Source organism: Rhincodon typus, chromosome 7 (assembly GCF_021869965.1).
Source record: "Rhincodon typus isolate 14 chromosome 7, sRhiTyp1.1, whole genome shotgun sequence".
NCBI lineage: Eukaryota > Metazoa > Chordata > Chondrichthyes > Orectolobiformes > Rhincodontidae > Rhincodon > Rhincodon typus.
This window is the reverse complement of record NC_063338.1, coordinates 48094460-48110399: the sequence shown is the minus strand read 5'-3', so window position 1 is coordinate 48110399 and position 15940 is coordinate 48094460. Positions and strand designations below refer to the sequence as shown.

Genomic DNA, 15940 nt, shown 5'->3' with positions numbered 1-15940 from the left:
GGTGAGAGAGACAGAGAGACTCAACTCCTTCTCACCACCAAACATGCCCATCCCAACCCATTTCAAAAAAGGTAAAATTTATCCCTATATTCCTTTCTATATAAAGGAATCACAGTAGCTGCCTTCTTTACCATTTTTTTCCTAATATATTGTTTACACAAGTAATGGCTCTGCCATCTCTTCACCAAATTCTTTTGTCACATAGAAGCAAACTATTCAGATAAAGGTTTATGCTCTCTCTGTTTTATTAGTTTATCAGTTATATTAGCCTTTCTATTTTATGTGTTTAATTGTTTTTGATCTCTTCGTTTCATCAGGTCTTAGTCAGAGCATTGTGCCTAAATCTGGACACAATAACTTTGGAAGAGTGGCAAGGCTTTGTAAGAGGATTCAGTGTAGATTAATTAGAATGGAAGCAAGAGTTCATTTGCATGAAGAGACTAAAGGAGCAGGGGTTATTTTCCACGAAGCAAACAAGGTAAAAGGCAGGTTTAATAGAGGGATTTCGATGTGGTAAGTTAGAGGGAAACTGATTCCACTGACAGAAATGTCAGTAAGTTCAGGTCAAAAAATTGAAGTTATTTGGCAAAGTATAGGGAAGTTTATTTTGAAACAGCAATCTGGAATGCACACATGAACAGGCAGCGGATGCAAATCTCTAATTTTCAAAAGGGAACTGACATACTTGAAAAGGTAAATTGCACCCTTGAACAGGACAGTCAGACTACTGAATAGCCCTTTCAAAGAGACACTTGGACATGATGAGTGAATGGCTTCATTTTGTGCTCTGTTAAATGGCATGTTTCTATATTAGGTTTGGAATGTAAGCACTTAAATTAGCACAAATGAATAAAGACTCCACAAGTATTTATGAAATGTAGACTAAGTTCTTTTTTTTTAAATTTGAAGAAATAAGTAGAAAAAATGGTAAACTATTCTACAACAACAAATATTGGACTGGATAATGAAATAATTCTACTTTATCGTTCAAATAAATCTTTCACAAGAAAAGATAGTTTGAATACCTGAATTTCCATTGAGATGAGAGGTAGATTTTTTCTAGAATTTCTGCAGTCTTAATAGATGTACGAATGAGCCAGTTGTTTGCAGTCAGAGCTATGAGTGATGGTACATGGTCTGATGGTTTGGGCAACATTTCTCCCTTTTTTTAAAAACAAATGAATTCTGAAAGTGATTTAAAATTTAACATTCATATAATATAACTTCATAGAAAGAAAAGAATCCTAACAGAAAACACTGCTATAGTAAAATTCATATCAAATCATGGAGTGGCAATGAGATGACATTTCTGGTCTATGGTGGGGTTTAGGGAATAAAAGAAATGACAAGGTTTTGGAGAAGTGGGCAAAGGAGGAAAAAACAAATCAGTTAATAGTACTGCTTTCAAATTATTACCCCATCTTCCTAGAATGTCTCCACCACTCAATACTCTGTTGCAGCCACACCACTTTGTGCTTTATTTGATAGAGTAAAAAAATTCAGTACAAATCCAAGATTTTTAAAAAAGCAGAAATGACGATGGGCATGAAGGCACTATCAAGACTGATAGCAAAATGTACAACTGCAAATTCAAGATAACAACATTGTGCCCCATAAAAGCTCCACAAATAATATCCATTCCATACTTGTTAAATTCTTGTCACCAATTCACTCTCTCCTGCCAAACATACTGACAGTTTGGTACTTGGCAGTGGTGATGCTGAAGGTAAAGGGCAGGCATTTGGGTTTTACATTGGTCACCATTGACCAAACACTGAACTGTGGCTATGAGAGCAGTTCAAAGTGGAGTAACTCACCTCATGTCACCTCAGTGTCTGTCAACCAAATACAAGGCAGAAATCAGGAGTGTGATGGAACACTCTCCAGTTGCCTGATGGGGGCAGCACCAACAACATTTAAGAAGCTCAACACCATCTAGGACAAAGCAAACCACTTCAGCAGCACCTTATTCACCACCTTCAACATTCACACCCCTTGCCCTTGACACACCACAGCTGCAGTGTGTACCATCTACAAGATGCACTGCAGTAACTCACCCAGACTCCTTCGGCAGCACTTTTCAAACCTATAATATTTACCAACTGGAAGGGCAAGGAAAACAGATGTAAGTGCATGCTACCACCTACAAGTTCTCCTCCAATCAACTTGGAACTATACTGCTATTTCTTCAGTGTCACTTGGTCAAAACCCTGGAATTCCTTTCGAAATAGCAGGCTGGAACACCCTTCCTGTGTACCTACACACCAAGGACTGCAACAGTTCAAGAAGGCAGCTCAGCACCATCTTCTTAAGGGCAATCAGGAATGGGAAATAAACACTGGCCTAGCCAGCAGCATCCATATCCCATGAACAAATAATAAAATAACTTATGTAATATAAGTATTACATGCCATCCATCAGCCAAAGTGTGTAATCAAAACATTACTGTAAACTGGTATGGATTTTGTATTAGCGGAGAAGTTGTGATAAATGGAATTGTAGGAAAATTAAGTCAAATAATTATTGTCACCTTATCCAACTAATCAATCATATTTTCTCCTTTGCAGTAAACTTTTAATTTATTCATAGTCGCAGAGTTCCATAAATGGCCAAATCATGAAACAAAAGAACTTGCTTCTAACATTTCCATTCGAAGTGTTGAAAACGTTTTCGTGATGAGCCATGTCAATGTGTCAGAACTACTAAATAATGAAGGCTAACAACAGAAAAGAAGCACATGAAAGTTACAGCACAGAAACAGGCCAGTCAGTGCATGTATTTGTGCTGGCTGAATTAACTTGCCACCCATTCTCATCCTACTTCCTCGCACCTGGTTCACAGCCTTGCAGGTTACAGCATTTCAGGTTCAGATGCATAAGTAAAAACAAATAAACGTGGAAGTGAAACCAAGGAATATTTAATGTATTAATCTCCACTTTCTATTTTCAATCTTAGAGGATTTGTTCACCCTTTAAAAATGAGTTAACATCTTCATGAAAATAAGTGGCACAGGAATCTCTGAAGTACACATTAAGCACCTGTATACTGCATTTCCATTGTGCAACGTCAAGGCATACATCGTTCTATGACCACTGCAAGGCTAATAAGTAGATATAATTAAACTTATTTCAATGCTGAAGCTTCCTTCTGAGATGCAATTTATAGTCTAAGAACCAAACAGCAAACTGCTACTAACCTCAAAGAATTAACTTATTTTCATTCCCGCACAATATAAGCTGGGCATGATCTCACTTAAGTGTGAAGATTTAGAGTTGGTTCTGGAGCAAAATGAAATTTGCAGTATTGTCTCAAAAACAATCAGTCCCTCTTTCCATTACCAATTTGAATGGGCTCAATGGCAATACTCATTCTCTTGCACATCATGCTGATCAAGCATCCACTGTACACCATAAAATGGCCCTTAATTTAAACAGCCCTATTCATTTTAAAACAATTTGTAAATTTCACATATTGTTACAACAATTTAATAATTTCCACAACATTTAATAGAAAAATGACAAGTGGTTACAGATATTTAAATAGCATAGGAGTTTAATTAAATTTTCGTTTGCCTACATATAGGGAACACATATTAGCACAGGTCAGAAGAAAAAGAACTTAAGTTCAATCATTTCAGTTCTGTGCCTTGCCACCGTTGCACCAGGATTCCCCGAATTTACCCTACAATCATGGCCTGGATTAGGTGCCAATGTACTGCAGTTACTTTAATGGGACCGAGATGGTGTCCTCATCATCCCACCCATTTCCCTGAAATGTTGCCTTTTTAACAGAGGAGTCCTAAAGAGAAGGTCAGTAAGAGAAGGCCAGAAACGAGATGAGCAAGGGATTAAGATAGTTTTTTTTTTGAAAAGTCATGGGCAATTTCTATCGCCAACAGCAACCAGAAGACCCCAATGTTAGCAGCAACATGACAACTGTGTCTTCTTATTGTCAAGGTGCATTGTTCAATCATAATTTGGATCTGGCCTGGCCTCTCAGGTCTTGAAGTATCCCTACAGAGAAAATCAAAGAAGCCTATCGCTCCTCAAAGGTACCTAAAAAGGGTACTCTACCTGTTAATGTCTAGGATGGTGTTACAGGTTTGTAGGAAGTCCAGCTAAATGAATACTATAGCCTTGATGAGAGAGTCTAATAACATATTACATGGAAAAAGGAAGAATTAGGAACTCACCAATGGAGACTCGCAAAGTAGGGCATCCTCAATTTTCTGAGACTTGTGAAGTTTCGGTAGTTCATATAGCACAGTTGGCTTAGGGCCAGTGCTGACACAAAAGAACAAAAATAAGGAAAACAGAGGTTTTTGTGGCTGCAGCATACACTTGATAGTTTTCTCATCAAATGGAAGCACCGAGACCAGCCTGATGAGACTGATGATAAATCACCCATCATCTCAAACAGAAACAGCATGCACACGGTCGCCCCACTATAGGGAGGATATTAAATTGGAGGGGGTTTGGAGAAGATTTACCAGGATGTTGCCAGGATTGGAGGGAGTGGCTGGATAGGCTGGGACTTCTTTCGCTGATGCGTAGGAAGGTTGAGGGGTGACATTATAGAGGTTTGTGAAATCATGGGGTGAATGGATAAGGTGAATAGCAAAGGTCTTTGCCCTTGGGTGGGGGAGTTCAAAACTAGGAGGCATGTTTTCAGGTGAGAGGAGATAGATTTAAACGGGAACTGAGAGGTAACTTTTTCCACACAGAAGTGGTTTGTATGCAGAATAAACTGCCAGAAGAACATTTAAAAGACGTTTGGACAGGTACACGAATAGGAAAGGTTTAGAGGGATATCAGCCAAATGCAGGCAAGTAGGACTAGTTTAGTTTGGGAAACTTGGTTGGTATGGACGAGTTGGACTGAACAGTCTATTTCTGTGCTATATGACTCTATGATTTTATACAAGTTTTCTAGTAGTTCCACAGTCAACATTCAAGCATCAGATCTATAAAAATGCCAAACACAAGCTACAGCTTTTAAGGGAAATACAGAATGATTGCTGGAACACAAAAGTTGATGGGGTGCAATGTCTACCTGAGAGGCATGATTTATGCCTTTACAATGTGCGGAAGACAGCATACAGACTACCCACCACAGCACTGCTGGTACTTTGACAGCTGATAAGGATGAACTAATTATTGATGGAAAGGTGTTGTGAGAACTTTGCTGAGTTCAACAGACTCAGGCTCTGCATTAAACTGAGCAAGTTTGTCTCTTCCTCCTTCCCCCTCTGGAATTCAGTTCTTTGTCTCATGTTTAGACCGATGCATTAATGAGGTGTGGAATTGAATGACCCTAACAAAACTCGAGGTCATAGTTAATACAATTATGTAAAGTGGTGTGGTGCATACCTTGTTATCATTTTCTGTTAATATTTGACTTACCTGCAAAAACAACTTCTGTAGTTGTCAAAGTAAATCCTTCCTTTTTCATAAACCACTGGTGAATTTGATTGTTTTGTCCAAACACACTCAAAAGTTGTAGACTTCTGAAATATAGCATATAAATAATGCTGGACCATTTTCTAAAGGTCTTTGTAAACTTTAATTAGGAAGTAGTGTTGGGTCACAATGCAAAATAATACAAGGGTATTCAAAGTTTAATACACAAATCAACTAATCAGTTCCAGCATTTACAATTATTTAAAAACAAAAATTGGCAATTATGTTAGAAATTGATTCCAAACATGTAAGATACCTTAAGATAAATGGTTTAATGCTACATTAAAAAAAGAATTCTCAGTACTGTACCTCATATTCATCATCTCTTATTCTCAAATCAGCAATGGAGTCTCCCAAACCAGTTAAAAGAAGTTGCTCCGCTTCCACTGACAAGATAATTTTTGGACACAGCTAAATTTTGAACTAAACACTTTAATAAAGCTATGCAAAGTTCATTCCAGTGGACAGATTTAGCCACATTACCCAGGACCTTTACCCGCATTAATCATTTACATTTTAATTTGTTTAAAACTTTTATTTTGAATATTATAATTTTCAGCTGGTGAGGGGAAAAAAGGCAGATGAAGTTTTCAAAGAGGTGTTAAATAATTCATCTCATTTCTTTTAGTACTATGTGTAAAAGATTATTCTGGATTAGTTTCCAAATTCTCACTAGTTCCTTGCTGGGGATTTTCTTATTGTTTTACTTGCTTTTGATCAGTACAATTACTTCTGTTTTAACTTATATCAAAATTACAATGTGGAAAGTGGACAAGACCAATAAGTTCTTCCATAAACAGTTCTAATCTCACTCAGCTGCCCTCTTCAGATGTTCCCTTATTCACATCAAATCACCAATCTAACCTAATTTTTCCTATTTAATCAGCAGCACATGTTGTGCACTTCAAAGCTTCACAACCCCCTATGTTTAGAGAAAAAGGTTTCTTCTACTTCTTAAATTATGTATGCAATTTTATGTCTATAGTTCAAGTTTAAGCACTCCCAATCACTAGAAACACAGCATATCTTTTACTGTCCAGCTGATTCATAAACAGCTGTAATGACCTCCTCTATTCTTCATAGTGTATTGGTATTTCCTTATTGCTGTCAAAGTGTGGTAATATAAAGATGTTTAAGTATGAAAAAGAAAGTGAACACAAAATGAAAAATCCTGAGTAAACATTCTGTACAATATTAATAAATACAACAACAAAAACAAAGTTGCTGGAAAAGTTCAGCAGGTCTGGCAGCATCTGTGAAGGAGAAAACAGAGTTAACGTTTCAGGTCCAGTGACCCTTCCTCAGAACTGAGAACCCGAAACGTTAACTCTGTTTTCTCCTTCACAGATGCTGCCAGACCTGCTGAGCTTTTCCAGCGACTTTGTTTTTGTTCCTGATTTACAGCATCCGCAGTTCTTTTGGTTTTTATTAATAACTACAACTCACCTGACATACTAACTGACGGAGGATAGTCAAGTTTTTTCTGAGCACAGAACCATCTTCATTTCCATACAAACCAAGAGCTCTTGCAGACAAAATGCAACAATTATTTTTTTTCCTTAAACATGAAATGCTGGTAGACTTCTTTGTAACGTGCACTCTTATAGATTGTTTGATGACTAGATTATCCATGATGGCTGCCAAATGTCCTTTTAACGGATCTCAAGATTATGTTTTGTGTATCAGCATTTCTGACACAGTGAAGTGGAAATCCAGTTCTCCCCTGTTGACTTGGTCTGTGAAAGATATTTAATAAGGCAAAAGTCTGAATATTTTTGAAACATGTTGAAAATTCTTTTCACATTTAGTTGGCAACTACATATTATGATGATCATTTCCAACAAAGACGTTGCTTTAGCTGACATTTTTCATTAAATATCATGCATGAAAAAAATTCAGTGGGGTAATGAGGTCAGACACTAATACCAGATTCTAATATAATTACAACACTACAGCAATCATTATGAGAATGCATGTTAACTACAAGAAAACAAGCTGGAAAAACCATAAGAATACAGGCAACTCTAGCAATACCATTTAAGGTGAACAGCTCTATACCACAAATTAATACAAACCACTCTTAATGTATAAAGTATGTTAGCTATTTTGGGAAGAGTCGTTTGTTCCATCAGCTGTTTGCACCTTGCTAAAGTGAGAACAAAATGGATCCTAAAGTAGTCAAGTTACAGATGGCATTGATCAGCATCAATTGCAGCCACAAAAATAGCTCGAAAAAAGAAAGGCATGAGCCTCAGCGTGAAAACGGACCTCCTAAATGGGTGAGTTACTGTGATAGAACATAGAACAGGCCATACAGCCCACCATGCCTGTACCGACCATGATGCCATTCTCAACTAATCCATCTGCTGCACACGATCTGTATCCCTCTATTCCCTGCCTGTTCATGTGTCTGTATAAATGTATCTTAAACTTGTTAATGTATCTGCGTCTGCCACCTCCCCAGCAGCATGTTTTAGGTAGCTACCACCCGATGTCCTGCAGCACCTCAGTCTTCCAAAATCTACTGTTGTCACCTTCTATGAACAATTGAAAAACTGCCATGAAATGACAACAAAGGTACAATCAAGGCAGAAAAAGGAAACATGAGGTTTCTTATGGATTGGTCAAGACTGGGTTCTGAATCCAGTGGCCCAGTCAGTGGGTTCTCTAGCCCAACAGATCAAATTCTATCCTTTGATAAGTTTTTACCCAAATATTGCTATTGTTTCTTTTGCCAATCACTTCAACTTGGCAGCTTCAGCATCTTGACTGTTCTGTCAATAGGAACTATTTCCTGACCTGCTCTGACCAACTCTCATGATTTGAGCATATCTCCTCTCAGCTTTCGTCTAAGAAGAACCATCTCAGCTCCTCTACTCTATCCACACAACTGAAGTCCTTCATTCCTGGAACCATTCTAATATCCTGCACACTCTCTAAAACCTTCATTATCTCCCTAAAGCGTGCTGTTCAGATATACACACAATATTCCAGTTGAGAATAAACCAGAGTTTCATAAAGGTTCATCATGACCACCTTGTATTGTACTATATGCCTCCATTTTAAAATCCCAGGAATTTGTATGCATTTTTCACTATTTTCTCAAAATGTCCTGCTACCTTAAAGAACTTGTGCACACACAGCTCCGGATTTTTGGTTCTGCACCAGGTTCAGAATTATACATTTTGGTTTATATTGTCTCACCTTATTTTTCCTATTCAAATGTATCACTTCATTCTTTTCTACATTTTTTCAAAAAATCATGGAATCCCTACATTGCAGATGGAGGCCATTTGGCCCATTTGTTTGGTAAGCACAGACACTGAAGAGCATTCCACCCAGCCTTCCCCCATCTCTGTAACCCCACATTTACCCTGGCTAATCCATTTAACCTGCACATCTTTGTACTGTGGGAGGAAATCACAGCATCCCAGTGGAAAGCCATGCAGACACAGGGAGAATCTACAAACTCCACACAGTAACTAATATAGCCAATGATATAACAGTCCATTCCACTATCCTCATCTCAGTTTACTTCCAAATTATGTTATCTGCAAACTATACTTTTTACACGTCTTGCATGCATATGGAAGTTTTTTGAATTACCTATATTGGCTGCCAATGCCTTTAAATGCTGTCTCCTTGCCTCTGTTATTTCCTTTCTCTCATTGAACTTCCTGTCTTCAGCCTGGCTCTCATACGAGAGACTCGACATCTGTCATTTACATCTCTTTTTGGCATTCAGGATTTGTCCTACCTCTTGTGGGGAGGTACCAGGTCTGTAGCCGAACCATTTCCGCCATAAAGACAGTCTTTATTTACAACTACAGTTTTTTTATGCTTACTTGAAACAGCAGTTATTGCTGATCCCTAAATTGTGCAGAGGTCAGAATATATGCGAGCCAGATCAGGTAAGAATGATAGAAAGGGCATTTGTGCGGGATGTGAATCTTCTTTCTCTGAACATTAGACTGGGAGTCTGGATTACAAACATTACTACTCTGCAACCCCTTCCTACTGATCGTCGATTCCACGGTGTCAAAACCTCTTGGATAACCAACTTCCGTGGGGTAAAAAAAATAACAGAGATAGTAGGAACTGCCGATGCTGGAGAATCTGAGATAACAAGGTGTAGAGCTGGATGAACACAGCAGGCCAAGCAGCATCAGAGGAGCAGGAAGGCTGACGTTTCGGGTCGAGACCCTTCAAGCGGAAAAATAACAGGCAGTTTGGGAGGGGAGGTCAGTTGTTGCAGTTCTCCACATGCGCAAGTTTGAAAGGTGTAAAATAATAACACAATGTATCTAGGCCACCATCAAGTAGGACAAACGCCAGGACTGAGATACAAGACTATGCCAAAAAAGCCTGCACTCAGCTGGACTCATCTCGTTAAAACTGACGCTCGCACAACCAACTTTTTATTCTGAAATGCTATTTGTCCTTTTTCACAGCCAATCCGATGACTCTATACCCACTGTCCTCTTATCGAAAGAGTCCTAATTCTGATAAAGTGTTTACAATTAAAAATACTTTTGGACTCATACCCAGTACCTGGGTAGGAAAGGCTTCTATCTCCAAGCCGGATGCTGAGAGCGAGCAGGAAGTACCCACGCGCCTGATTGACAGCCGTGGGACGCGCCGGTGCCGCGGGGCCTGCCGGGTATTGTAGTCACGGTCCGCCATTCTAGGCCTACATTACCCAGAAGGCACATCACCACACCACACACGCCGTGACCTTCAGCGGAAGTACTTCCGGCGTCGCTGTGTCCGCCGAAAGGCAAGTGCTCGTGGAGATGGAGATGTAGAGATTGTTGCTTTTCGGAGCTGATCAGTGGTGGGTGGTTCTGATTCCAGAGTTGTGTGTCTTTTCCGTCACATCAGGGTAGGGAAGGGCTGCAATATTGTCTCGGTTTTTCATGTCACTCGGAGATTGTTCTGTGCGCCATGTCCCAAAGAGCAGTTATATGTACGGTAATTCACTGCTGTATGCTAATAAAAGGAAAAGACAACTGTCTTTGCTGCTGCTTGCTGGATGTTGTCTTTGGGTGTTTCAACGGGGGAGAGGGGTGGGTTCCCCTATATTGGATCAGTGTTTGACAGGGGATATCCACACGATCTCATCAGCTCGACACTCTTTCGCATTTATCAGATGCTCTAATGCAGACATTCAAACCCCTATGATTTAGCTTTCAAATCTCTTTGGTGAGAATATTATAATCTGTGATCTAGCCTCCTAATTTTTGAACGTTAAAAGTTTTACTTTTTTTTAAAAAAAGAGCTTTTTCAAAAATCCATCTTTATGCTTGGGCTTCATTGGAAATGTCAACCTTTATTAACTCCCCTAATTCCCTTCAAGATTGTGCAGGTAGTCCTTTTCTTGAATCACTGCATTCCATTGCAATGCAAATTACAACCCTAACAACGTTCAAGGAACAGCTTTTTTTTTAAATTAAAAAATGTATTCACTGTCATCTGAGACAAATCAGAGACAGTGATACTTCATCCTAAGCATTTACCAATACATCTTGGCACTTTGTGCTGTCAACAAGATGCACTAAAGCAACTTTCCACAAGTATTTTGGCAATATATTCCAGTCACATGCCCTCCATCACACAAAATATAATGTACATAGGCGAATAGGAAAACTAATTTTAGGTTCTTGATCAAGTCATAAATTATCCATACTTGAGCATGTGTTGCTGTTCCTTTGAATGTTGTTGGGGTTGTAATTTGCACTGCAATGGAATGCAGTGATTCGAGAAAAGGACTACCTGCACAATCTTGAGGGGAATCAGGGGAGTTAATAAAGGTTGACATTTCCAATGAAGCCCAAGCATAAAAATGGATTTTTGAAAAAAGCTTTCTTTCCTCCCCAACTTCTAACTATGACCATTCCAATTTGTCAGGCTAATGTCTCATCTCACCTATCTGTCTGTAGCTGAATGTTTCCTTTCTACTCATTCCTATGCCTGCCTCATCTTTCATGTGGTCTATTGATGTGACTACCAAGTTTGTAATTCTTTTTATACAAACCATGAAATCTAAATGCTTTCTTTCCTCATCTCAGAGATGTACAGCATGGAAACAGACTCTTCAGTCCAACTCAGCCATGCCAGCCAGATATCCAAGATAAATCTAGTCCTATTTGGTCCATTTCCCTCAAACCATTCCTATTCATATAGCCATCCAGATGCCTTTTAAATGTTGTAATTGTGCCCACCTTCACTACTTCCTCTGGCAGCTCATTCCGTACACACACTACCCTCTGTGTGAAAAATTTGTCCATTTTGTCCCTTTTAAATCTTTTCCCTCTCACCTTAAACCTATGCTCTCTAGTTTTTGACTCCCCCACCCAGGGGAAAAGACATTGTCTATTTACCCTATCCATGCCCCTCATGATTTTATAAACCTCTATAAAGTCATCCCTCAGCCTCCAGTGGTCCAGGGAAAATAGCCCCAGCCTATTCAGCCTCTCTGTATAGATCAAACCCTCCAACCCTGGCAACAACCTTGTAAATCTTTTCTGAGCCCTTTCAAATTTCACAACGTCCTTCCGATAGCAGGGAGACAAGAACTGCGCACAGTGTTCCAAAAGTAGCCTAACCAATGTCTTGTACAGCCTCAACGTAAGCTCCCAACTCCTATACCCAATGCACTGACCAATAAAGGCAAGCATACCAAACGCCTTCTTCACTATCCTATCTACCTGCGACTCCACATCTGATGGATATTTCACCCATATCCAAAACAATACAGCCATTCTCCAGATATTTGAGCATAAAATCTTGGCTAGCACGCCAATCAGGCACCACAGAGTGAGTGCCTCAGAGGTGGCTCATTTCTGATGCATTAAGCCTGGGTTCTATCTGCCGTTTTAGATTAACATACAGAATACCATGCATTGTTTCAAAGAGGGTGGTGTAGATTTCGCTCTTCCTGGCCAATCTCTTATTTCTCAATCAACGTAACTAAAACAGATTATCTGGTCATTAGTTAATTACTGTTTATAGTACCTTCTAAGCAAGTTAGCACCTGTGTTTTCCTACATTATGAGAGTGACTGCATTTCAGAATTATTCTTTGTAAAGTACTTTGGGACAATCTGTGGTCAAGAGAACATCAAATGCTAGAAAGAGCTTGTATTTTTTCAAGGATTGCGGAAGAGGCTGTTTATCCCTTTACTATAGAATTCCCAAAGCCACAACCTGTCTTTTTTTTTTCAGTTATTTTTCCTGTGCTTTACAACTTATTTTATAGTACCATCATGTTCAATTCTATTGTCCTTATTATACCTTCTTTGTCCACCACATATGCATTAAGCTTTGCATATATATTAGATAAATCTAGAAAACGTCCCTCCTTAAATATTCACCTGTTCCTCAATGACGCTCTTCCTATCAATCTGTGGGAGGCCTGCCTTCTGGAACATATAAATTGCTACAGCTATGCTGAAATGGGATAGTTGCGTGCAGATTTAGCAGCTAAAAACTGAGCAGCAATGAGGCACTGTGGACCAACAACAGCATTATTATGTTCCACTATAGCCTGGATCTCATGGTCCACAGATCCCTCATATTATAATTACCATTAAGGTATCAATCCTGATTCGATGAAAAGTGTAAGAAAGCAGGCCAGGCATAGCACCAGTCATGATTAATGATGAGATGCCAAACTGGTGAAGCTATAACACAGGAGTATTTGGATGTTAAACAGTGGAACCAACGTGCTCTAGACAGCTAAGCAATCCAACAAAAAAAAAATCAGAATCTATGTCAGGTCTGCACAATTTTCCCACTTGAATGACACTCATTTGTTGTTCTATGAACATCCCATCCTCAGTGGTATAGGGAATCCAGTACATGATTGCAAAAGACAAGGTTGAACCTTTGTAACCATGTTCAGCCAGAAGTGTCCAGTAGATGATCCAGCGTGGCCTCCTCTTGAGGTCCCCAACATTACAGACATGTCACTCTATGTGACATCAAAAAATTGCTGACTTCACCGGGACAGCAAAATTAATGGGCCCTGACAACATCCTGGTTGAAAACTTGTCCTCCAGAACTAGCCGCACATCTAAATTAGCTATTTCTCTACAATTTCTAAAACTGAAATTTACTTGACAATGTGGAAAATTGCCTAATTACATTCTGTCCATGAAATGCAGGACAGATCCAGTCCAGCTAATTCCTACATCATTAGTCTTCTCTCAATCATCAGCAAAGTGATGGAAGCTGTCAACAATGGTATTATTAAGTGGCGTTTACTAAGCAATAATTGTCGGCCGTTGGTGTATTCAACAGCAACACTATTATGGAATCCCCAAGATCAAGACTCTAGAGTGAGTATTGAACAAGAAAGCTAACTGGACTAGCTATAAAAATAAGTTGACTATGAGGGAAGATCAGAGATCAAATCATCTGTGTTGAATAACTCACCTCCTTGCACAACAAAGGCTGTCCATCATTAAAAGGTGCAAGCTGTGATGAAATATATCCCATTTGCTTGGATGAGTGAAGATTCAACAAAACTCAGGAAGCCTGACACAGTTAAGGATAAAGCAGTCCACTTGATCAGCGCATCAGCCAAGTAAATTTTACCCCTTCACCACTGCCACAAAATGGCTGCAGTGTGTACCATTTACAAGATGCATTGCAGCAACTCACCAAGGCTTCTTCAACAGCACCGTCCAAACTCAAAACTGCTACCACAGAGAAGGACAACAACAGCAGCACACGTGGAAACATTGCCATCTGAAAGTTACTTTCCAAGTCACACACCACCTTTATCTGGAAATGTATTTCTTCATGGCCATGGGTTCAAATCTTTGAATTCCCTCGTACTGTAGGTACAGTACCGTAGGTTTATCTACTGTTGCGCTAGCCACACAATATGTTTAGCTCGTACATCCCACAAAGAACTGTGAGTCGACTCTTAATAGTTATAGGAAATTATCTTTTATTGATTATAACACAATTAATATTATAATAACTATTATGTTAGTTTACTACAAACTAACCATTAACCATGTAAATCTGACAATTAACGCTGTAAATCTAAGTCAGTATCTTATCTTTATGTTAGAGAACACTAGAGAAAAAAAAAATTAGGCCTATATGATTTAACTAAGCTGGGAATTATATACATGCTTAACAAAGTAGAGAGAAAGCAGTAAACTGAGTGCAGCAGCTGGGTCTTGGGATTTCACCACTATTGCCAGTTCACTCATTCATTCATTCAATTTCACGGAAACACTATTTGATGGTAGTAAAATGTCAAGACCGCGGTTTGATGAATGGAATGCGGTAATAGTAAACATAATGCATTGTTATGAATGAACCAGAATGTGATATTAGTCATAAATAAAGAACACATGTGAATGAGTAGTTAGTAAAGGTTATGAATGAACAGGAACATAGTAGTAGTAGTAAATATAGAGCACTTGTGAATGGGTTGGTAAAAAGGACTTTTATGATAGAAAGGTAAAGAAGCCCCTAGTACAATGTCTCACAAAACCATGTGTACAGCGATTTGATGCAATTAAAATGCCTGGCTAATTGAATTATAAATTTGATGTAATTAATTTACAGACTTGATGTAATCAACTGCACAGTATGCTTGGCCTAATACAGAAAGTGGTGTTGGTGACATTGCATTGTGCTGTCCCATTCTGATATGGGCTAAGTGAGATTGTGAGGCAATATTCCTCTTCTCCCCTGTAGGCTACCCGGGTTATGTCAGTGCCCAGGTTGCGAGCCTCTATGGGACACTTTAGACTGGTGTTTGTCTTGAAGCCACATAGTCCATGTTCATTCAAATAAATCGGGTGTGGGCACGTTATCACCGTGTTAATTTGTCGACATCCATCCAGAGTAGTGCCTATGAGTCTCCCTTCCTTCTCCACTATGTGTGACAAGGTGCTGTCATATCCCATCCATAGACCCCCTTGAATAGTGCCAATGTTTTCTACTTTGGACACCCTTAGTTCAATCCTGTCATTCGTGATTATTGGCAGTCCTAGTACCATCCCTAACGCTTTCCCAGGAATCCCTTTACAGTTGTCGTTGAAGCAGACTCTGGTAAACCGCCTGAGTTGGCAGCCTGATAACCCAGGGTGTTTCTTTCCCCTAAATGAATGCTTTATTTGTTTGTTGCTGATCCAGGATGGAACCTGTCCCTGACTAACCTGATCAAGGTTGTCTCTCAACTGTTCTATCATCCACCGTCCATACTTGCTGCACAGAGTCCGGGTGCATCATTCTGGCAGTTGAGTCCCAGCAAAATTTACCACCACAGGTACCAATTCGTGGTGAATATTGTCATACAGGATTTTTCCCATAGGTTTTAAAACTAGCCCGTTTCGTTGACCGGGTGTGGCTTCAGGATACACGGGTAGGGGTGGCTTTGTGGCTGGTTTTAGGCCATTCCTAAACTCGTACAGAAGGAACTTCCCCTCTATGAGTTTCCCGGGGCATCGCTGTCTGA

At 39.4% G+C, this 15940-nt stretch overlaps 2 protein-coding genes across 13 annotated transcripts in view; one reads left to right on the top strand and one right to left on the bottom strand.

The window, feature by feature from the left end:
• dcaf17 (ddb1 and cul4 associated factor 17) overlaps positions 1-10120 on the bottom strand; it is a 40880-nt gene extending 30760 nt beyond the window's left edge. For 3 of the 5 annotated variants that reach the window (XM_020521482.2, XM_048598807.1, XM_048598808.1), the window contains exons 1-5: positions 10010-10120; positions 6905-7194; positions 5402-5505; positions 4193-4283; positions 1026-1162 (exon numbers count right to left, since the gene is read on the bottom strand). In XM_020521482.2, the coding sequence (XP_020377071.2) occupies positions 1026-1162; positions 4193-4283; positions 5402-5505; positions 6905-7090 (518 nt within the window). In that variant the 5' untranslated portion in view covers positions 7091-7194; positions 10010-10120. The other 2 variants (XM_048598806.1, XM_048598805.1) reach the window with 2 other exon arrangements.
• Positions 9136-15940, top strand: part of mettl8 (methyltransferase 8, methylcytidine) — a 53426-nt gene continuing 46621 nt past the window's right edge. For 2 of the 8 annotated variants that reach the window (XM_048598809.1, XM_048598811.1), the window contains exon 1: positions 10175-10292. The gene's annotated coding sequence lies outside the window, so the exon portion shown is untranslated. Of the gene's footprint in view, positions 9236-10174; positions 10293-13622; positions 13797-14203; positions 14304-14357; positions 14378-15940 lie in introns of those variants that run through there. The other 6 variants (XM_048598810.1, XM_048598816.1, XM_048598814.1 and 3 more) reach the window with 6 other exon arrangements.